This window comes from Peromyscus eremicus, chromosome 4 (assembly GCF_949786415.1).
Source record: "Peromyscus eremicus chromosome 4, PerEre_H2_v1, whole genome shotgun sequence".
Classification (NCBI taxonomy): Eukaryota; Metazoa; Chordata; class Mammalia; order Rodentia; family Cricetidae; genus Peromyscus; species Peromyscus eremicus.
Window position 1 is genome coordinate 48,254,786 of NC_081419.1, and position 22,710 is coordinate 48,277,495.

At 39.1% G+C, this 22,710-nt stretch overlaps 1 protein-coding gene across 4 annotated transcripts in view; it reads left to right on the plus strand.

Moving 5' to 3' along the window:
• Ubr3 (ubiquitin protein ligase E3 component n-recognin 3) overlaps positions 1-19,855 on the plus strand; it is a 159,124-nt gene extending 139,269 nt beyond the window's left edge. For all 4 annotated transcript variants that reach the window (XM_059260641.1, XM_059260643.1, XM_059260642.1 and 1 more), the window contains 8 exons: positions 744-847; positions 7,461-7,585; positions 9,823-9,930; positions 10,034-10,159; positions 15,268-15,447; positions 17,773-17,982; positions 18,429-18,568; positions 18,855-19,855. In XM_059260641.1, the coding sequence (XP_059116624.1) occupies positions 744-847; positions 7,461-7,585; positions 9,823-9,930; positions 10,034-10,159; positions 15,268-15,447; positions 17,773-17,982; positions 18,429-18,568; positions 18,855-18,972 (1,111 nt within the window). In that variant the 3' untranslated portion in view covers positions 18,973-19,855. The remainder of the gene's footprint in view (positions 1-743; positions 848-7,460; positions 7,586-9,822; positions 9,931-10,033; positions 10,160-15,267; positions 15,448-17,772; positions 17,983-18,428; positions 18,569-18,854) is intronic.
• The last annotated feature ends 2,855 nt before the right edge of the window (positions 19,856-22,710 follow it).

Below are 22,710 nucleotides of genomic sequence, written 5' to 3' on the forward strand. Positions count from 1 at the left end.
GAGTTCAATTCCAGACAGACAGACAGACAGACAGACAGACAGACACACACACACACACACACACACACACACACACACACACACACACACACACGCTTCCTTCCTCCCCTCCCCTCCCTCCCTCCCAAAAGGACATTCTTTAATGTGAGCTCTGCTTTGAGGTCTGTGTTTTCATAGCACTGTGCATCTCTAGGTCGGATACATTCTCTTTTGTAGTGTGTAAGACGCTCTGCTTTGGTTATCCTGTGTTGAAACTGCAAATGTTAAGGCTTTTGTTAGAATTTGTGTCAGCAGTAAAGTTTCAACAGTTTTTCAGGAGACTATTAAGCAGAGCATATTCCTGACCTGTGCCCCTGCTTCCTTGTAAGGTGAGCACTTCCCTCAGCTGCTTGTGATGGTGTTTGACCTGCCTCTTCTGTCTGGGTGTCTTGTGTTCTGTTCAGTGCCTCGCTTAGTTTCTGTACAGTGATCCAAAAGACTCAGTGTCACGTTAATGCAGCTCAGAGGTTTACTTGGTAAGGCTTAATAAAATTCTTGTGTAGTGTTTTCAGATTAGAAAAAGGAAATGTATGCATTACTAAAATGATCAAATTATTAGTGAAACAAAGTATGGCTTTCGAGTACTTCTGTTAAGATTTCTTTCTTACTTTTTATTTCTGTTTTGTAGACATACGTGTTAGATATGAAATGAATTAGAAAGATATGTACTACACTAGAATGTGACCATGAAAATTTTCTTTTAGGCTGGGGAATGAAGAACAGCAGCCTGAAGTTCCAATCCTTTATCATGATGTGACATCCCTTCTGCTCATCCAGATCTTAATGATGCCACAACCCTTACGCAAAGGTAGTTCTTTAAAATTCAGACTGTCAGATTACATTTGGGGTATTCTGGAGATTATAGGGATAAAAAGGACACCCAGGTTGTTAGAATGACTGAGAATGATGCAGAAAAGCCTTGACTGAGAGCAGTTGGGACCAACCCTTGTGTGGGCTGGACTCCAGCTAAATGTAACAGAGAGAGCAAGCTCAGCACCACTGGGCACTTCCCTCCGCTTACCTCCACTGTCCTTCACTGCAGATGGAGTGGGACAAGGTGCCTGTGCTTGTGCTGCCTTGCTAGGAGGAACTCTTCCTCAAACTGTCAACTAAGTAAATACCCTTATTTCTTTAAAAAAAATAAATAAAAGAAGAAAGAAATTTTTTATGATAAATAGCATTTTATTAGTAGCATATTTTAATCACAGTCAGGAAGTGTGAGAGAGAAATAAAGGTACCTTTTTTTGTCTTATGAGTCTATTCTTTATTCTTTTATCAATAAGAAATCAAATACGTGAGGAAAGCACTCTGAATATTGTTTTTTAAAAGAAATTGAAGTATTCTTATAAAAGAAACTTTGAAAAACAAAGCAGTATCAGCTTTAATATCTCCACCTGATCTACATGCACAAGTAATTAATTATAGATCTATTAAAATGTGATGGCCTAGCATTTTAAATTAGTGGTGGTATTAGAATAATCGATGAACCGCTTCATTCATTATTATTAAATTTATAGTATTTATTATATTAGTATTAAATTAAATATTAAACGAGCAACATTTTAATTATTGCTCCATAGTTTTCATTGATTTTAAAGTATTTAAAATATTTTGTCAGCTAATTAACTTTCTTTTGTTTTGAAAGGTTAGTTTATTGGTTTATTTTGTTTTGTTTTGAGGTGAGGTATCATTATGTAGTCCTTCCTTGTCTGGAACTTTCTGTGTAGACCAGGTTGGCCTGGAACTCATAGAGATTCCCCTGCTTCTGCCTCTTGAGTGCTGGGATTAATGGTGTGCACCACCATGCCTCACCCTGTTTTGCTGTTCTAAGTTACAGTGCAATGTGGGTATAAAAAGACTTTCTCCCCATGGAAGACATTTTTTGTGTATATTTCAGTTTTAATAAAATAAACCTAGGGGTACGAAGTGACCATCTATTTTAAATTAGACAAATTACAATATTTCATGTAAATTATATTTGTTAAAGGGTAAAATAATGCCATTAATATGCAAACCACATTTATAGCAGTCTGTGAATTTTTATTTAATTTTTTGTTTTTAGGGGGTTTTTTTTGTTTTTTTTTTTTTGTTTTTTGGTTTTTTGTTTTTTTTTTTTTTTGAGACAGGGTTTCTCTCTGTAGCCTTACTATCCTGGAACTCGCTCTGTAGACCAGGCTGGCCTTGAACTCAGAGATTCGCTTGCCTCTGCCTCCCGAGTGCTGGGATTAAAAAAGTGTGCACCACCACTGCCTGGCTTGATTAATATTTTAGTTATAGTAGTCACATAACATACAATGTGCTGCTTAATGTCTTTATAGTTATGATTGCATTGGTATTTGATGCATCATCATCATCATTACTAAGTTCCAGAACAATTTAATCAGCACAACAAGAATGACTATCAGTAGCTACTCTTCATATTTACATTTTACATATTACAATGTTAATTTACATTAACATTAAGATGTTTTTTTAATATTGTTTTTGTGGGATTGAATATGGCTATGAATTTATTCACTTATTTTGTAACTTGTCAAGTAGCCTAATTTAATCTCTTTACAAAATAAATTTCAAATTCTTTAGCGTGTGTGTATGTGTGTGTGTGGGGAGAGATTTGGGTTAGTTTTCATTAGTTTAAGGAAACAGCCATCAGGGAGCGTGGTGATTTATTCCTAATTGTGTTCAATTAAGACACAGTGTATTATATTTTAACCTCCAAAAAGTTACTTTGTTTTATATTTTAAATATTTAAATATGCACTTTCCTTATTGGGATAGTTTCCTATAAACCTGAGAACCTAAAAGAGAAGCTTGACATGTAGAAGGGATTATATTTCAGTTAACAGTGCAGGACCTGCTGCTGAGTGTCTGACTGGTAGAGCTGGTGGTCGTTGTCAGAAAGAACTATGGCCTTAGCTTTTAACCAAAGGTAGCAGCAGAGTGTGCTGAAATAACTGATCCTACAGATTTAATTCAGTGGAAATAGACCCTAAAGTTGTGCTTTAAAACAGGGTAAGAAATTTGTTTTTTTTATTGAATAAATGGATTAAACTAGATTCAGTAAAATATCTATATAAAATTTTATGTTGGGGGATCTCTGTGAGTTCAAGGCCAGCCTGGTCTACAGAGGAAGTTTCAGGACAGCCAGGCTATACAGAGAAACCCTGTCTCAAACAAAACAAACAAAAAAATTATGTTAGTAAGTGTTCCCTAAATCATTCCTAAAAGTAGTTTTGTGGACATATTTAATAAGCAAATGCTGGTTAAGTACTAAGTTGTGAAGTCATTGTTTGCTCAAGAAATATTTTGAAAGGTTACATTGTGATTGTGTGTGCTCACGTGTGCACTGGGTAAGCCACAGATTAGAGGAGAGCCTGCAAGACTCAGTTCTCTTCCTTCTGCCGTGGGAGCTGGAGATGAGACTCAGTCATCAGTCTTGGTAGAAAGCACCTTTGTCCACTGAGCCACTTCACAGGCCCAAGAAATATTTGGGAACACCTACTATGTGCCATGTTGAAACACTGCCTTACTGGATACTAGAAATGCAAAGATGAGTATAATGTGGACTTTGCTCTTGGGGAACCACATAGATGAATATCTAACAGTCATTAAATTTACCTGTACTTAAATTACTCTCAAAACTTGGGCTTTAAGATTTCATAATAATTTGTCTTATTTATCTGGATTAGCCAGCTTTCCGTGTTTGTGGCAAAGCACTGGGACAATCAACTGTAAGAAAGGTTATCATGGCTCATAGTTTCAGAATCCACTGTTGCTTGACCAGGGCGCCCTGCTTTTGGGCCTGTGGCAAGGTAGCACACTGGTGGGAGACTGAGGTAGAAGAAGCTGCTTCATGGTGTCCATGATCAGAGATGGGGTGGAGGTCGGGGTGGGAGAGTCCTGATATCCCTTCCAAGGGGGACACCCTTTCTGCCGCCTCCCACTATCCCCACAGGCTGGCAACCAATTCTTTGCATATTAAACTTTTGGGGATGCTTAAGCTCTAAGCCATACTACTATTTCTAAAAGCTGTCAAGAAGTATTTAAAACAACAAAACCTGAGCAACAGTGGCATTGTGTAGTGTGTTACATTCTTTATATTGACTCATATCAAGTTGATGTGACCCCATAAATCTTTGAAAGCTGCTTCTCCTCCTGGGGAGGGGTGGGAGTGTTAAGACAAGATCTCTCTACATAGCCCCAGCTGTCCTGGAACTCACTCTGTAGACCAGGCTGGCCTTGAACTCACAGATCCACTTACCTCTGACTCCCGAGTACTGGGATTAAAGGCGTGCACTACTACACTGGACCTTTCATAGCTTCTTTAGACGAGGGCTTTTAAATCTGTGGTTCTAGACTTTATTGTGGACTTCAATGAAACTATGAATCTTCTAAAACTGTCTGGAAAAGTTTGGTTGTGTATACATACATTTTCTGAGCAGTTCCATAGTTCTTACCCAGTTTAAAAGGATATTGAAGAATTCTCCTGAAGACTTCTGGCCATAGACAAAGAAATAGTTCTATAATAAAGACTAGAAGTAAGAGATTGTGTTTTCAGTTATAGAAGCAACAGCTTATAGTGGAGTAAGTTGTGAGAAATGAGAAAACAAAGCAGAGAATTGGTGAAGGCAGTGGTGGACGGGGAGGGTAGTTACTGTGTTTACAGGACAGGGACGTGGTGAGCACCTTGAAATGTTGGTTTTTTCTCCGTACTTCACCTACTCACTCCCCGTGTTCCAGCCTTTCTTTTAGACAGCCCTTTCTTTTTCCCTCCATTGGCACTCATATTGTCACTGGGTTTCTTTGTAGGCTCTGAGTTCCTCCAGGCTTGTATATCCCTGTTGTTGTTTGTTTTTGTTCTTTTGGGGGGCCTACCACCCAGCTCCCAAATAAATCACACAAGGAGTCTTATATTTAATTATATTAGGACCTTTGCATTATACATTTACCTCATCCTAAAATGAAACTTAGAGCCTTTTGTAATATTTTAACTCTAAAACAGTTTGTGAGAAAAGAGCTTTTGTAATTCTTCAAGTACTATTTTCCTTACCACCTGCACAAAGCATTGAACCTTCAGGTAATCCAGTAGATCAGTGTATGTACTGTATTTTCCAGAGGGTTGTAGATTCCCTGGAAAATGCATATAAAGTACAGAAGAGAACAGTCACATCACTAAATATTCAAGTATGTGGTTTGAATAAATATTCAGCTCAGTAAATACTCAGGTTTTCCAGTTCTCAGTGTGGTTTCCTGCCTTACCCAGTAAAGCAAATGTGGTTCAGTCAGACTTTGTTGGTATCATTCTAGAGTCAGTCACTTCCCAGTTAATGTCAACACCCTTTGGATTATTCTAAGATTTCATCTTTATGAAGAAATAGGAAATACAGACAACATTTAGCATAATACTTACTTAATATATTAGTTTCCTAGTTATGGCATTTCCTCTGAAATAGTGTAAGGGTCGGGTATGGCAGCTTATTCTTGTTTTATCACTTTCAGCAGTCAAGAATAGGAGGTTAAAAATGTAAATGATGTGTAACTTTAAGGAAAAACTCACTTTTTTAAGTCCCAGGTTCATAGTTCTACCTTAGCATCTCCTTATCTCTTAGGTAAACAGTAGGAGCAGACCTTTTCTCCTTAGTGGATGTCTTCTGCTGCTCTTGAACCCCAGGCCTGTGCCTGCTCTGTCAGCACTGTATGACTGTCAGCCTCCCCAGGCCCTGCTCCCAAGATGGGACACCACTGTGATGGCTGCAGTCTGCACCATTAGCGGGAGTCTGTTTGCTTCAGAAGCATTTTAAGTAGGGACTCATCTTTTGTTCAGCTTGAGTTTTCATGGTGATTTTTCTGTTTTAGAAACATTTACTTAAGAGTGCATGACAATCCTTTTTTCTTTCTCCTCCTCCTCCTCCTCCTCCTCCTCCTCCTCCTCCTCCTCCTCCTCCTCCTCCTTCATTTTGGGAATTACATTTGAAGGGCTTTACTTGTTTGGTCTGTATTCATCTCTGAACAGTGTTTCCTTGTTTAAAGTCCCTAAAAGATGTTTATTTCTGTGTAGCAATATTTCATCAATTGATAATTATGAAGTTATGCAAATGAGTGTGAAAACTTGAGCTACAGTTGTTTAAAAACTGTCAGGTTAAGGATTTTTTAAAAAATGACTAAAAATTGGAAATAAGACTTTTTTCTTTCTTTTCTTTTCTTCTTTCTTTTGGTTTTTGTCTGTTTTTCAAGACAGGGTCTATATAGCCCTGGTTGTTCTGGAACTTGCTCTGTAGACCAAGCTGGCCTTGGACTCAGAGATCTACCTGCCTCTGCTTCCCAAATGCTGGGATCAAGGGCGTGCGTCATACCACCCTGTTGAAATAAGACTTTTCTATAACAAAAGGCTAAAATACTGTTTATAGTAAGTGTTACTTCTCTTGGTGGCTTACTTTTTAATTAAAAAAAAAGTTTATTATGAGAAGAAGTTGTACTTTAGTGTCTGAATGGCTTCCCGGTTAAGATCTCTGTATTGGCTGCTGAGTGCCTCACTGAGTGTGGCTGCACTGGCTGGTTCCTGAGCCCTGGTCTCTCTCCTCTACACCCCAGTGTTGGTGTACAGATGTGCGCAGCTTTTAATGGGCTTAGGGGATGTAACTCAGGACCTCATGTTTGTGTACCAAGAACCTTCCTGACTGATCTGCTTCCCCACGTCCATCTTTTTTCTTTTTCTTCAGGCAAGGTCATTAATTGCTCAGGCTGGCCCTTGGGCTCACTTTACAGGCAGGCCAGACCTGGAACTTGCAATCCTTTTGTCTCAAACTCTTGAGTAGCTGGAATCACAGCTCTGCTCTACCAGGCCCAGAGGAGAGCACCTTCTAGAAGACACTGGTTCTCAGTGACACAGCCTGTAGAGATGTATTTGTAATTTCATAGTAGAGGTGCTTTCTTAATTTTGGATGGTGGGAAGTGTGATGGGTGATTTGGGCTGCCAATTTGATTGAATTTTAAAAATTGCCTAGCAGACATAGTGAGAGCCTGTCTGTAGGAGATTAGGGAGGTACAGTTTGGCTGTGTCTGTGCAGGTGTTCCTTGGGAGGAGAAAGCAGTCCTGAGTGTGGGTGGTAGTATCCCACAGGCTGGGTGCCAATGGGAAAAGAGAAGCCGGGGAAAGCTGCTGAGAGTCCAGCAGTGTGCTCTCCTGTCATCCTGACTTAGGCTACAGTAGATCTTTCATCCTTTAAGGTATTTATGTCAGAAATTTTGGTCACAGCAACAATAAAAACAATAGAAGAAATACAGCACATTATAATTTCATTTTATTAACCACACTAAGTCTGAAAAATTAGACATGCAGGGAAAGGTATATACATGTGAAATTTTCTTGGGTTCAAAATGTCTGCATTGCAAACCAGCAGTGTTGTTGTCTTCCTGTTGCAGAGCACTTCACCTGCATTGTGAGGGTCCTCTTCACCCTGCTGTACACCCAGGCACTGACAGCACTTTCAGTCAAGGGCAGTGAGGAAGATCGGTCGGCCTGGAAACACACTGGAGCTCTTAGAAAGGTGGTCTTCCCTGAATTCCGTCTCGCTTAGTAGTTGGAGATGCAAGTTCATGAGAGTATATATTTCACATGTTTTTGTGTGTGTGTGTGGCTTTTTTTGTTTTGCTTTTGTGGTGCTGGGGGTTTCAGGCCTCCTGAATGCTCTACCACTCTGCTAGCTACAGCCTAGCCCAAGAGTGATTGTTTGAGAGACAAAATCAATTAAAAATTGTTTTACTTAGAAATGGAACACCTATGGGGCAAAAAAGAAAGAAAGAAAATGTTTTATTGCATGTCTTAGAGGGTTACTATTGCTATGATAAAATGTAATGACCAAAAGCAACTTGGAGAAGAAATGTTGATTTGTTTTACATGTCCTGAGTCACAGTCCACTGAAGGAAGCCAAGGCAGGCGCTCAAACCCTGTGGGAACTGGAGGCAGGTGCTGGTGCAGAGGCCGTGGAGAGTGCTGCCCGCTGGCTTACTCCTCATGGCTTTGCTCAGCCTGCTTTGTTATTTTTTATTTTCTTAGTAGAATCCAGGACCAGTACAGGGCTGTCTCCACCCACAATTGACTGGACCCTCCCTATCAATCACTAATCAAGAACATGCATTACAGGCTTGCCTGCCTGTAGCCTGATCTTATGGAGGCATTTTCTCAATTGAGGTTCATTCCTCTCAGATGACTTTATCTTGTGCCAAGTTGACAAGAATCTAGCCAGGACACTGTACTGTTGGGCTTTCTGTGTCTCCAAATTTGGCCTCCATCAACTTAAATTTAACAGTTTTATCTTGATGTTGTAGTGTAGATGTAACCAACCTTCTCACCAAATAAGAAACACAGAACCAATGCAAAGAAGAAAGCCAAGAGGTCAGAGCTAAGAGCTAAAACCTTACCCTTCCTCCTGCAGTGGTCCTACCTCTCAGAACTCACTACCCCTGTGTTAATGTCTTTATATAGTGTTCCTGTTCTGCCTTCTCATTGGTTGTAAACCCAACCACATGACCGCCTCGTCACAGCCTGTCTGTATAGGCCTCCAGGTTTTCCTTGCTTGGTATTGAGATTAAAGGCATGTGTGTCCAATAATGGCTGTATCCCTGAACACACAGAGATTTACCCAGCTCTGCATACCAAGTGCTGGAATTACAAGTATACGCCACCACTGCCCTGCTTTCCTATGGCTTGCTAATAGCTCTGACCCCCGGGCAACTTTATTTATTAACATACAAATAACATTTTAATACAAATAAAATATCACCATATTGTAGTAAGCCTTAAACCTAGAGAAGTTATTTTAAAAATGTGCCAGTTTAAATTGTATCTCTTGTTTCAAAAGAGCTAGATCCACTTATAAGTGCATGAAATATATTGAATGTGACCTTCACTTTTCAGCTAGTTCACTCCCAAATCACAATTATCTGCACTAAAATTTAACATCGTATACCATAAGGTGCATTGTGCTTTAATTTGGGATACTGGTCAGTTGACCATCACACTGAAATAGTATGTCAGACTGCCTTTGAGGACAAAGAGTTGAAAACTGAGCCTCAGCTTTCTTAAACGACGTGCTGGACTGTATGATTTATTAAAGGCACCTGCCAGTATTCCTAGCAAGGGGAGATTGGAGGCAGCAGGATTACAAGTTCAAGCCAGTATGGGCGAGCCTGGTTCACATAAGGAACCTGGGCCAGCCTGGAGTACTCTCAAAACAAACAAGAGAAAGAATCTTTATAGCAGAATTTCTTAATGTGGACCTTTGAATAATTTTTGTTGTTTGTTGAAAATATTATAGACATTGTGGCCCTTCTTTTTTTATTACATATGAAAAGATTTGTCCCACTGTCAGGAGGCTGTTTATATATACCTTTATTTGACTCTTCAGATTGCAGACATTTTCCGTATAGTTCAGATTTGTTGTGTTTGTTGCTTGTAGAGGATCTCTCTAAGTCAGTGTTGCATAGTTTAGGGAACTCCTCTTCAGGAGTAACTCCTCTTCAGAGAAACTCTCAGGAGTGGAAGTTTTTTGGAATATATATTCCACATATTACATTACATTCTGTCTTTTAAAGACATAATTGGGATATTTTAACCACTTACTCAAATTTGTGAATACAGTAGTTAACATGGATTTAGAAGAAATGAAATTCACACATTTGAGAAAAAATACAATTGCAGTTTTACTACATTAAAGGGGGATTATTTCCACTGAACTTTTGTTTTAGTGCCCAATGTAAAGTTGGTATTTTAATTTTTTCCCAGAATACATGTGATGCAGAAAAGTCTTATGAAGTGCTGCTGAGCTTTGTTATAAGTGAACTGTCTAAAGGGAAGTTATATTGTGAAGAAGGAACCCAGGAGTGCACAATGGTATGTCTGTGTTAAGTTAGATTTTGTTGCCACTAAGAATGAACTTTTGAAAAGCTGCATCTATTACAGAATGAATTCTTGCATTTTCCTCTTTTAACTTTAGGTTAGTCCTATTGCTTGGTCTCCTGAGTCCATGGAAAAATACATCCAGGCCTTCTGTTTACCTTTCCTTAGGATCAGTAGCCTTCTTCAGCACCACCTCTTCGGGGAAGATCTACCAAGTTGCCAGGTATAATTTGGGGTAGAGGGTAGGGGGCCTTGTTACAGTAGGCTAATTTCTAAATCACACTGATGCATAGTAGAATACTTATGTCTCTTAATGCGCAGAACTGTGCTATGAGGATATGTCAGTATAGCTCAAAGACTAGATGTCCCTAATATTACTGTTTTGTGTTTATTAGCATCCACTTAGGTTTTTTTTTTTTTCTGAAAACATTACTAATTTTGGATGGTTGAGCAGTTTTAGATCAATTTAGTATAAATTTAGGCCTAATACTTAAATAAGAATGGTGTCCGCTCTGCTGATGTTTTTAATACTCTTTTAAAGGTTACATTGTTCAGAAGTGAGGCTGTTAGACGATATGGCAAGATTTACACTGTTATGACAATGAAACGTTTGCTTTATAAATGCTGTAGAGCCAATTGTGTTAAAAATTGGATGTCGGGGTTACTGCTGGTTTAACCTAGTTCACAGAGCTTTGGGTCAAAAGAACAGGCAAGGGAGGAAGAGGGCAGGAAACTGGAAGGTGAGTAAACCCAGAGCGTGGGCACTGACTCGGTCCTGACCTGAGCCGGCCTGCCAGCTCAAGGAGTGGGATGAGGAAGTTACAAGTCACTGTATTTGTGGCCGTTGAAGCCTGAAGTATATCAGACATAGGTAACTTTTTTGTTCCTTCTCTCCTAAGAGGTTGAATATGATGTTAAGTAGTCTGATAGTTTGGTTTTTATCAAATGCTCCAAGGGAAACTATGTATTTGTTACCAGTATCATCTCCTTAGAGTTATAAGATGTTGATCAAATTTAAAACATTCAACCATGAGGTATTTCCTTTTTTTTTTTACTTCTTTCTTTCCTTCCTTTTTTTTTTTTTTAAGATTTTTGACTTTTTTAAAAAAAAATCTCAACTTTATAGAAAGCTTGTTTTTTGATAAACAGCATCATTTCTAAGCATGAAGATTGCCCAGGGAAAGTTAGCATCTCCCTTAGCAGTTCTCCCTGCACACTTCCAGGCTAGGAGCCGGGCTGTTTCTGTGCTCACTGCTCAGCGCGTCTGCTTCCATCTGTTTTTATGAGCGGGGCGTCCTCTCATAACTTGGAAGGTGCCTGAGGCAGAAGCTCCAGAACTGGTGTGGCACTTGTGTTAGCTACCTGTTCTAGAGCACCACATGCATAGGTAGACCAAGAGAGAAAGAAACAGGCTGAATTAGGTGTATGAAGGAGTAAGAAATGGAAGCCAGTGCTCTTGACTGCTGAGCCATATCTCCAGCCCAAGAAGTAATCTTTAAAAATTACTAGAGCTAATGAATAAGTTTAACAAAGTTCCAGGATATAAGAAAAGTGTACTAAAATTCATTTTATTTCTATGCTTTAGGGATAATAAATCTAAAAATGAACTTAAGCCAGGTGTGGCAGTGCATTGCATGCCTTTATTCTTAGCTTTCGGGAGGCAGGGGGCAGGTAAATCTCTATGAGTTCTTGGTCAGTCTGTTCTACATAAAGAGTTCCAGGCCAGTCAGGGCTACCTAGAAAGACCCAGTCTCAAGATAGAGATAAATGAGTATAAATACAAATGAAATTAGGAAGTAATTTCATTACAACAGAGGATGTAAAGCTGTCATAGAGTTAGAGTGCCAGTGGTGCTGGTGCTGCCCTTCTGAGCATGTCATGGCCATTGTTGGAGTTAGAGACTAGATCTCCAAGTTTTAAAACTCTGTATGACAAAGCACTTGTATCCAGCATACATCAAAAATCTTGAAACTCAGTAATAAAGTTAAAAAATCAATAGAAAATTGAGCACAAATACTAAACATTTTGTGAAAAGAATATCTATGAATGACCAAGAAGTCGAAGGAAAGTGTTCGATGCATTCCTCCTTCAAGAAGCACAAGCTAAGGCAAGTGATGGCACCAAGTTAACACCCCAAGTGATAGTCAAGTACTGCTGAGGATTGGGATTAGACAGATTGTCATTCACTGCGGGTAGGGATGTAGAATGGTACATCCAGTTTGGAAAAGATTTCTTAGTTTCTCTTAAGAATTAGGCATATGCTTGCTTTACAGCTCATCTGTTCTGTTCCTAGATGTCCACCAAAATAAATGAAGGCATATAGTTGCATGAAGACTTAAAAGCATACTTAAGACAACCTGATCCATGATAGTGAAAAAATAGTTCAGACATTTGTAGCTTGAGTTTTCCTGCCTGGCCCACAGTCAAGACAAATCTCTCTCACCTGCCAGTCCCACAACCGCTCAGACCCGACCAAGTAAACACAGAGACTTATATTGGTTACAAACTGTATGGCTGTGGCAGGCTTCTTGCTAACTGTTCTTACAGCTTAAATTAATCCATTTCTATAAATCTATACCTTGCCACGTGGCTCATGGCTTACTGGCATCTTCACATGCTGTTTGTCATCGTGGGGTGGCTGGTGTGTCTCTCTGACTCAGCCTTCCACTTCCCAGCTTTATTCTCCTCCTTGTCCTGCCTACACATCCTGCCTAGCCAATGGCCAATCAGTGTTTTATTTATTGACTAATTAGCAACACATTTGCCATACAGAACATCCCACAGCAGACATCTAGTAATACACAAATGAAATTTAGTATGTCTGTATAGTAGACTGAGCAATTAAAAGGAATAGCTGGTTGTCATGACATGTACTGGTAGGATATGCCAAAAGGTAAAGGCAAGACTGTAGCACGAATCTTAACAGTTCTTATTAATAAATCAAACCTGAAGCCAGGTATTGGGGTGAATGCTGGAAGATCAGAGAAGCAGAACAAGCCACAGCCACCTCACCTCACCAATTCCTCAGCTGATTCTGCTTCCTCAGACTGGAAGCCTCTGCGTCCTCATACAAATCTCAGCCAAACTGCTGCTCAAAAGCCTAAAAGCTTAACCAGGCTCTAGTTCCCGGTCCTCATGCCTTATATACCTTTCTGCTTCCTGCCATCGCTTCCTGGGATTAAAGGCTCACTGTTAACTACGCCTAGCTGTTTCCAGTGTGGCTTGGAACTCACAAAGATCCAGATGGATCTCTGCCTCTGGAATGGTAGGATTAAAGACGTGTATGCCACCATTTTCTGGCCCCTATATCTAGTGGCTGTTCTGTTTTCTGACCCCAGATAAGTTTATTAGGGTGCACAGTATTTTGGGGAACACGATATCACCACACAAGAGGATTATGCATTCTAGGCCAGCCTGAGCTAGATGTAATGGCTCACATCTTTAACCCTAGTACTTGGGAAGCATAGGCATGCAGAATTTTGTGAGTTCAAGACCAGCTTGCTCTACATAGCGAGTTCAAGGCCAGCCAGGACTACATAGTGAGTCCCTGTCTTTATATGAAAAAATTTAAAGCCAAAGCTATGATGGTAGAAAGCATATCAGTGGTTGCTTGGTTGCCAAGAATATGGGCTAGGATGAACTGCATAGGGACATGAATGACTGTTAGAAGTGATGGAACTGTTCAAGATTTATACTGTGGTGGGTGCATATGAAATTCACAAACCACACCTAGAATGAGTGTATTTCATGGCATATAAGTTATACTTCAGTAAAGCAGATTTTTAAAGTCATTTTTTTGTGTAGTTGTATGAAATGGAAGCTCTGTAGTTTCAGCCTGCATATCAGTATGATTTTTTTCAGCTTAGTTTCTTTGTGGTAGAGTTTGGAATGTTACACTTCATACATAAAATTAGCTCAGTTATAAAAGTTCACTTTGTGCCAAGTACAGGTGGACCTAGTCATATAGGGAGGCAAAGTTACTTTTAATGTTATTAGTAAAAACATATACGCAGGATTGAAGCATCTGCAAGGTATGGAAGGGTCGGTTTGTTTACCTAGTGAAGCTGGGTGCTTTGAAGTGTCATTAGTTCCATCTCTGGGAAGATAAGCTTTTGGGAGGAATAGGAATTGATCCAGCATATAAGAGGAGATTTGTTAGCCTCTAACACAGTCTTCAGTAAATAAAGAGGATCTGGAGAATCTCTGTTTGTGCTTAGAAGACTAGCAGACATCTTTAAAAGTAAGCTTAAGAAGGCTGGTTTTGTGCCTCAGTTGGAGAGTTCTTGCCTAGCATGCACAGAGCCTGTGTTCAGTCCCTGGCACCGGATATGGCGTTTAATCCCAGTACTTAGGAGTTAGAGGCAAGAAGACCAGAAGTTTAAGGTCTTAACTACTTAGGGAATGTGAGATGAGCCTGGGGTGCTCAAGACATTGTCTCAGAAAGAAAATAAAACTTTTGAAGTCAGTCTGGTTTGGAGAGTCGAGGCTAGCCAACATGATGTAGTGTGAACCTGTTTCAAAAAAAGGAAGAAAAACAAGCAAACCTAAAGAATATATAAGTTATTCATTCTCATTTCTCTACTTCTTTTATTAGTGAACAGAGCTTCAGATCTGACAGATCATTCTATGGATTAAAAAAAACACACACCACATATACAACACACACACACACACACTAAAAAACAACAAAAACAAAAAACAAACTTTGTTTTATGTGTATTGAGAGCCTGAGAAAATTATTTAGCTTTTCTTCCTGTGAATTCTATGATTTTTGTTGTTCTTTATCTACATTGGTAACCAGTCACCTCACAGCCCTATTCCTTCGGCTGTGACCATATGCAGAGCCTTGCAAGCACCCTACCACTCAGCTCTAGCCCAGCCCTTGGTTTTTGAGGCATAGTCTCATTATTTATAGTCCAAGCTGCCTTCAAACTCTTTTTTCAACTGTGAACTTTCCTGCTTTCTGCCTCCGAGTGTTGGATTGCAGTGTACCCCCTGTACCCAGCTCAGTGTATTTGCTTTTGAAACCCCAGATAGCTCTTTTGTTTTCTAAAGAGCTTTTTTAAAGTTGCTAACTTCTGTAAACCATTCATCAGATATGTGAGAACTGTATCAAAGAAGCAGATGTCAAGATGTGTAGGAGTTAAATTTTAAGGAAAGAATATTTGAAGGATCCTTGGATTAAAATATAAAGAGAAACCTTATCTCCTTTTTGTTATTTCTGCTTCCTTCACTTATTTTCAGTTGAGACAGTTTTCTAACGTCCCAAAGTCCTTGGTGAGTATGACAGTTAAAATATCTTGAGATTTTTTTCTATTTCATATTTAAAAGGAAGAAGAAGAATTTTCAGTTCTTGCCAGCTGTCTGGGACTTCTGCCAACTTTTTACCAAACAGATCACCCATTCATCAGTGCTTCATGTCTGGACTGGCCAGTTGCAGCATTTGACATCATAACTCAGTGGTGTTCTGAGATAAGGGTATTTACGGAGAAGCATGCAGAACAAGGAAAGGTATGTAGAAAGAGTAAACCACTTGCCATGGTGGCAATGTGCTCACAGGTTAGAGAATAATGGGAACGTTAAAATTTCAGGTCATCTGTGGCAGCAGGTTTTAAACTGATAAAGTTGAAAAAAATAGTTGACTCATAAGTAGTAAAAAAGCAGAAATATGTCAGTTACAAAGGTGTATTAGTTGTTACTTTTAGCTTAAGCCAGTAGATTTTGATTAAATCATTTAAGCAACTGTCACAGTAGTGTTGGAAGATAAAAAAAAATTAAAGTTAATAAATTATGTTTTTAGTTATAAAACTGTTGTCTCATGTTTAAAAGTATGAACTGAAAACTAAAAGATCATGTCTTTAACTTTTAAATGTGGGTTTATGCTTCCAGCTTGGTTGGTAAAAGGGGTTTGTGAAGACATTGAGCAGTGACTTGAGAGTGGAGAAGCAGGCAGCAGGGGGCGCTGCTTTTGCCATGGTTTCTGTACATACAGCCTATATCTATCTATCTATCTATCTATCTATCTATCTATCTATCTATCTATCTATCTATCTATCTATATCTATATCTATATCTATATCTATATCTATCTATGAATTACTGTTACTGAGAATGGAGTGATACGATGAAAATATTATTCCACAGGGCAATTCTGTTGTCCTTCAGTAGATAAAGTAAGGTGATAAGACACCAGAAATTGTTTAGATGTGAAGAGACCCTAGACTGTTTTTCTGGTAGTAAAAGTTGGAAAGTAACTAGTGCAAGAGTCCATGCATATGACTTTCTTAGATGCGATGCTCAGCATCTTCTAGTTCTCATGGAGCATGTTCCTGCTTCTGTTCATGGAGGTGCTGTCTGCACATCTGGGAAGACTGCCTCTTTTGGTGGTCAAGGGCCTTTATGGTTTTGCTTGTGTTTCCGTTGTTATTATAACCAATCATCTGCTGCCTTGCCCAGATTTGACACAAAAGAGTTTTTTAAGTGTGGTGCAGACTTTAAAATGCCTTTAAATTGGCCCATTGGGGCCACTTCTATCTCAGGCAGCCCTACTATCCCTCTGTTGAATCTGCTGGTCCCTCTCTATAGTCCTAACCTCCTCCATCTCTAGTGCTGTGTCTCATCATTGCTGTGTTTATGGACAAGATTCAACCCAGGGCCTCAAGTGTGATGAGCTGTGAATCCCCAAGTGCCACTCAACTCAGCTTCTGTTATCACATTTGTTTCTGTAATGTATCTTTGCTTGCTTTTTGAAATAGGGTTTCTCTATGTAGCCTTGGCTGTCCTGGAACTCATTGAGATCCACCTTCCTCTGCCTCCCAAGTACCGGGATTAAAGGCGTACACCACCACTGCCCAGCTCTTTAATGAATCTTAATGATACATTAAGATCTTTTTTTTTTCTTTGAACTTCCCAATTTCTTTAAGTGTCTTATAGAAATTAGTCACCTAATAAACATATGGAACTGAACTGTATTTTTGTTTTTTGTGTTTTTGTTTTTGGGTTTTTTTTTTTTTTTTGGTTTTTCGAGACAGAGTTTCTCTGTGTAGCTTTACGCCTTTCCTGGAACTCACTTGGTAGTCCAGGCTGGCCTCGAACTCACAGAGATCCGCCTGGCTCTGCCTCCCAGTGCTGGGATTAAAGGCGTGTGCCACCACCGCCCAGCGGAACTGAACTGTGAAGGTAGTAACATCTAGAAAAAATATTACCAGTACCTTGTTACAACTGCAAATCGTAAATAAAGTTTGCCCTGCAGGAAGCTTTAACTAACTGGGAGTTTTTCCTACACAAATAGGAAGTTTATTCAAAGAGTTACAGGCTGGCACTTACAGATACAAATAACCTTGACAGCCTAAAGTATATGAACGTTGCCTGTACTAGGAGGAGAATTCGTGTAAAGCATTAAAATAGGAATGATGACTTACAATTCTGACTTCTGATAAAGAAAAGCTTAAGAATCGTTTATGTGTGACAGGTCAAGACCTGGTGTCAGAAAATGTTTAACTATTTTAATGCACGCTTTTGCATGTTTACAGATATATTTTCATGCATGTTCAGAAATACTAATACTTTTTTCTCTTAAAAAATAACATGTTTTAGGGTACTTACTATAAAATCTTACGTCTGTTACAATTGAAATCTGTATGGAAATAAAGAATAATAATTGCTAAAGGACCATTTTTATTGTTTGTAAAATGGGAAAAGAAAGATTTTTAATAAATAAATCACATTCTTGAAGGCGGATTTTTCTTCCTAAACTAAAATCCTTTTAAAATTGAATGTGTAATTTTAGAATCCTATATACATGGGACTGATGACTATATTTTTTGAATGTTTTAGGCTTTGCTTATCCAAGAGTCAAGATGGAAATTACCACACCTGTTACAGTTGCCTGAGAATTACAACACCATTTTTCAATACTACCACAGAAAAACGTGCAGTGTCTGCACCAAGGTTCCCAAAGACCCGGCTGTGTGCCTGGTGTGTGGCACGTTTGTGTGCCTGAAAGGCCTGTGCTGCAAGCAGCAGAGTTACTGTGAATGTGTGCTGGTAAGCACGCGGTGGGCGGGAAGGCCAGCCTTGGGGGATGATGGGGTCCAATGAAACCACGTTTCATCTTCCTCCCATCTGTGAGTTCAGAGGTAGAACCCAAGCTGTCTGTATTTAAGACATCAAACCTTTCCTAAGTACAATTGCAGTTCCCTTCCTCTTGCCCACTTTTCAGCGCGCTGGGAAACAGCCTTCTCTGATGCCCCAAGGGTGCTAGCGTCTGAGCTAGGCGAGCTCGCACTGCTTCCTACACAGCGCTCACCGAGATTCTTCCTAATGTGTTAACAAGCTGTTGGGGCTGGGGTTATGGGTTTAAATAGATGAACTCTTATTTTAAAATTAAATAGTTTTATATTATTAACTATTAATTAAGATGTTCTTGATTTTTCTATAAAGGCTACTTGACTTAAAGTGCATTGTTACATTTTCTTTTATTTTTTTTAAAGCATTCTCAGAATTGTGGAGCCGGAACCGGAATTTTCCTTTTAATCAATGCATCAGTGATTATCATCATCCGAGGCCACCGCTTCTGCCTCTGGGGTTCCGTCTATTTGGATGCTCATGGAGAAGAGGACCGGGACCTTAGGTTAGCCCTGCTTGGATGTGTCAGGTGTTTTCCTGAAGCTCCAGCGTAGAAACCAGTGTGCCATACCTGGTTTTGCAATTATAACTGTTAAAAGTATTACAAAGTCTAACGATCATTAATTTAAATAGTTATTTCTAGCTTTGAGATAGTTTTCCTATCCAAAATACAGACCACATAAAATAAAATCATAGCTGTCTTTGCCGAGGTGTCTTAAAGAAGGAATGCCTGTGGAGACCGGGTTGGAGTGTATGACCTTTAATGCTCTTGTCCTTTGTGTGTGTTGCAGGCGAGGCAAACCTCTCTACATCTGTGAGGAGCGCTACCGGGTGCTCGAGCAGCAGTGGGTTTCGCACACTTTTGACCACATCAATAAGCGATGGGGTCCACATTACAATGGGCTGTGACACACGCCTCAGCATCGCATATATTATCATCTTCATTGACATTGATTTCATCAGTAATAAGCTTTAATTGGGGGGTTGATGTCTTTGCTGAGGGATGAAAAAGAAAACATTATGAAGCCTTTCCAAAATTAGGTGCTTGGTAACCACATTAATGGTATAATAATTTTTCTCAAGTATCTGGACAACAAATAAGTTAAATCATTCTTTAGTGGTCATTTTTTTAAGTGCACAATTAATAAAAAAGCACAACTTGTCCACAAAAATCATTCAGAAATGATTTTCCCTATAATGCCCTTATCGGCTGTTCGCTGATAGAGTGGATGTGATTTATTTGAAGTTTTACTGCTCTTTCTGTGTTTTAATTTGCATCTGCTAAACATAATGCATCTTTTTCTTTGTCACCCTTGTATTGATTTGAGATTTTTGCTGTATGTAATTAGAAAAAATGTAAAACATGATTTATGTGAAATATTGTATAGTAAAAATTGGTCTAATAGTAGAACTTTAAGATTTTTTCTTATTGTGAGGAATCTGTTAAAAGTTTAAGGCTTTGCTGAAAACTTAATTCATTCTCAGGAATTTCATAAACGCTTTCCCCGGGTAAATCATTGAACTAGCTGTAAAATAGGTAGCTGCTGTCAGGATAGTGCAGTGCACTGGGGGGGAGAGGGCAAAGCATATGTGTGGTTGGGGGGTCCTTAAAATAAACATCTGTGGGCTGAGGGGGTAGCTCAGTGGCCGACAGCTAACGTTCACAAAACCAGAGTTTCATCTTAAGCACCACACACACTCAAAAATCAATTTGCCCCTTCAGTTGAATGAATTCTTAAAGTTGTTAGCGACAAGTAGATTGTACAATAAAATCAAAAGGGTTAAGAATGTATACATGGCAGAGTTTTGATTCTGTGCATGCCCACCTTTTATTACCAACCAAGCTTGTATTTCTATGATCAGATTGAAAATGCTCATTCGTCCCAACAGATGAACTTTAATTTCTGGAACTTTCCTACTGACTGAAGCACTTGTCTGTACCATGCTCATGCAGTATAATCACTGCTTTTTCTGTGTGGTTTCCTAAGAGGGGAAAGGCTCAGAGGTGCTGACCCTTGTGAATGAGTCATGCTTCTGCTTTCAGAAACCGCTGTGAAGATCGGCTTGTGTGTTAGGGGTTTGTAGTTCAGAATGGGAATGACTGAGCTACAGTACACTCGGTAAGAGGGAAGGAAGAGGACAGAAAGGCACGTTTGATTGGTTCCAAGAATTTTTACAGGTGATTCAATAATTTGACGGTTATTTCCCACATATAGTACTATCACGCAATTCCTGGTACTTTGGATTACTATGGCTTGTTATATAAAATTACATTTTTACTTGTAAAAGTAAAATGGTGGTGATGCACATCTTTAATCCCAAGCACTCGGGAGGCAGAGGTAGGCAATTCTCTGTGAGTTCATGGCTAGCCTGGTCTACAAAGTAAGTTTCCAGGATAGCAGGGACTGTTACACAGAAAAACCCTGTCTCAAAAAAAAAAAAAAAAAAAAAAACACACAGAAAAAAAAAATGAATAAACATTGAATGAGAAAATATAAAAGTAACATCAGACCTATGTTGTAAACTTTTGGAATGACATGGCATTACAGAATATGAACGTTAACATAAAATGATGGATGGCATTGCATTAGAATAAGGGAAACAGAGGAATACACACTTAGAGGAGTTCAGAACGTCAGAAGATTACCTGGACATATGTGGAAGTGGCTTGCTATTTTTATATACATTTCCAATGTTAAGATAACTTTCTGTAAGACTAGAATGATTTGTTCAGGTGAATCACTGTCCCCCCAACACCTGCTCTTTGAAACAATACTGTGTTTTAAGTTCAGCCTGTTACCTTTTTTGCATCCGTCATTATGAATATCAGACCATTTGTAAGTGTGGTTGAGGAGCAAAATGCTAATTACATCTCTAGTAAATACTGTTGCAGGATTCATGAACTTGAATAATTCTACAGTTTGGAACTCTGATGCTATATATACATGGTATAATGTATTCAGACTTTGATCACTACATATTTAAATGGAATGTTTATGGTTGTGCATATGGATGTGAAGTGAAAATATTAGCCTTAACTTTAAAATTTGGATATTTGATAGTGTTTATTTTGATATTGGTGAATTAGTCACCAGTAAATTTTGAAAAAGCACTTGGTTGAAAGTTGTACTTGAATACATACATGCATGCTGCTAAATTAGAACTTCCATTTCCCTCAACTTTTATAAGTCCCATTTATAAACCCACTTTTAAAATAACAGGTCCAAGTTAGAGTGATGTGTGTATATTATTCAAAAACATGTACTGGTGTGATCTTGTATGAATGATCATTTAAATACAGTACATTACTGTAGACGCGAAATCAACCTTTATAATTAAGCAGAAATTACAAAACTAGGAATAAGTGACATTGTAAGATATGTTAATAAAACCTATTGTCATTTGCTTTGTGCAAGATCCTTAAAATGTTGAATGTTTATGTTATTTTTCAACGATATTAACAGTGACACACGTGAGTGATGATATAATTAGAAACTGCCTTTCAAAAGGTCAGCAACAGCCTGTGTGCTCTCTTCCTTCCTCCTGCAGGACAGGTCCTGTTTCTTTTGTATGTTCTCATAACCACACCTTTGGTAAGTGTTTGTATTCAGGGGAATGGAAGGAAGATTCATGTGTAGACCTGAGGCACACTGCCCTGGTCCCTGCTTTCCTCTGGGAGTTCCTACCTAGGCCTGGAAACTGCTTCCTAAGGGCGTTTGTTGTGAATGGTCTGAGTCCTACATGAACTGACAGTTCTCTTCAGTGCAGCTCTGTCTCATAGTTCACCAGGTAGTAATTTGGTTTTATAATTCTGATATTTGTTGATTTCTATGATCTATACAAGATGCTGACTGTAAGCACTGAAGGGGATGTAACTAAACCAAGACCCTCCATATCTATCACCTTTGGGATTATAACTGCTCATTCTCAAATTCCTTCTGTTGGCTTTTTTGAAGTCATGTTAGAAAACAACAAAATAAAGCATCAACAAAACAAAACACCTGATTTTAACCACCAGAGTCAAATCACCAAGAAACATCTCCTGTGATATACTTGATAGCTATAACTGTGGAAAGGGGATGAATGAGGACTGGCCCCACCCTTCTGTTGACACCAGTCCCTTATTCAGGCCTTATTATCTCGCTGGATTATATTAAGCACTCTTTAACTCAACAGCGATGAGCTGGAATGGACAGAATGCGAGCAATGTGATCACTTTTCTGTTTACAGCACTTTAAGACTCCTTGTTAATCAGGCATGAATTGAGGGATGTCATGAAGTCACAATATGATTTAAGGACCAGATTTTAAAAAAAAAAAAATTTGTGTGTGCACACATGTAGGATGTTTCTGTGTGTTGGGGCAGGTGTAACAGCATGCATATAGAGGTCAAAGGACAACTTTGTAGACTTGGTTCTCTATCTTATGTGCATTCCAGGGATCAAACTCAGTCATTAGGTTCTGGACAAGCACCTTTACCCACTGAGATTAGACTGAACGGGAGCTTTCAGTTTTCTTTGGAAATTGTAAAAATAGATTCAGTGCTGAAGTGTTTAAAGTTCATTTATTGCTGGGTGGTGGTGAAACACACCTGTAATCTTAGCACTTGGGAGGCAGAGGCAGGTGGATCTCTGTGAGCTCCAGGCCA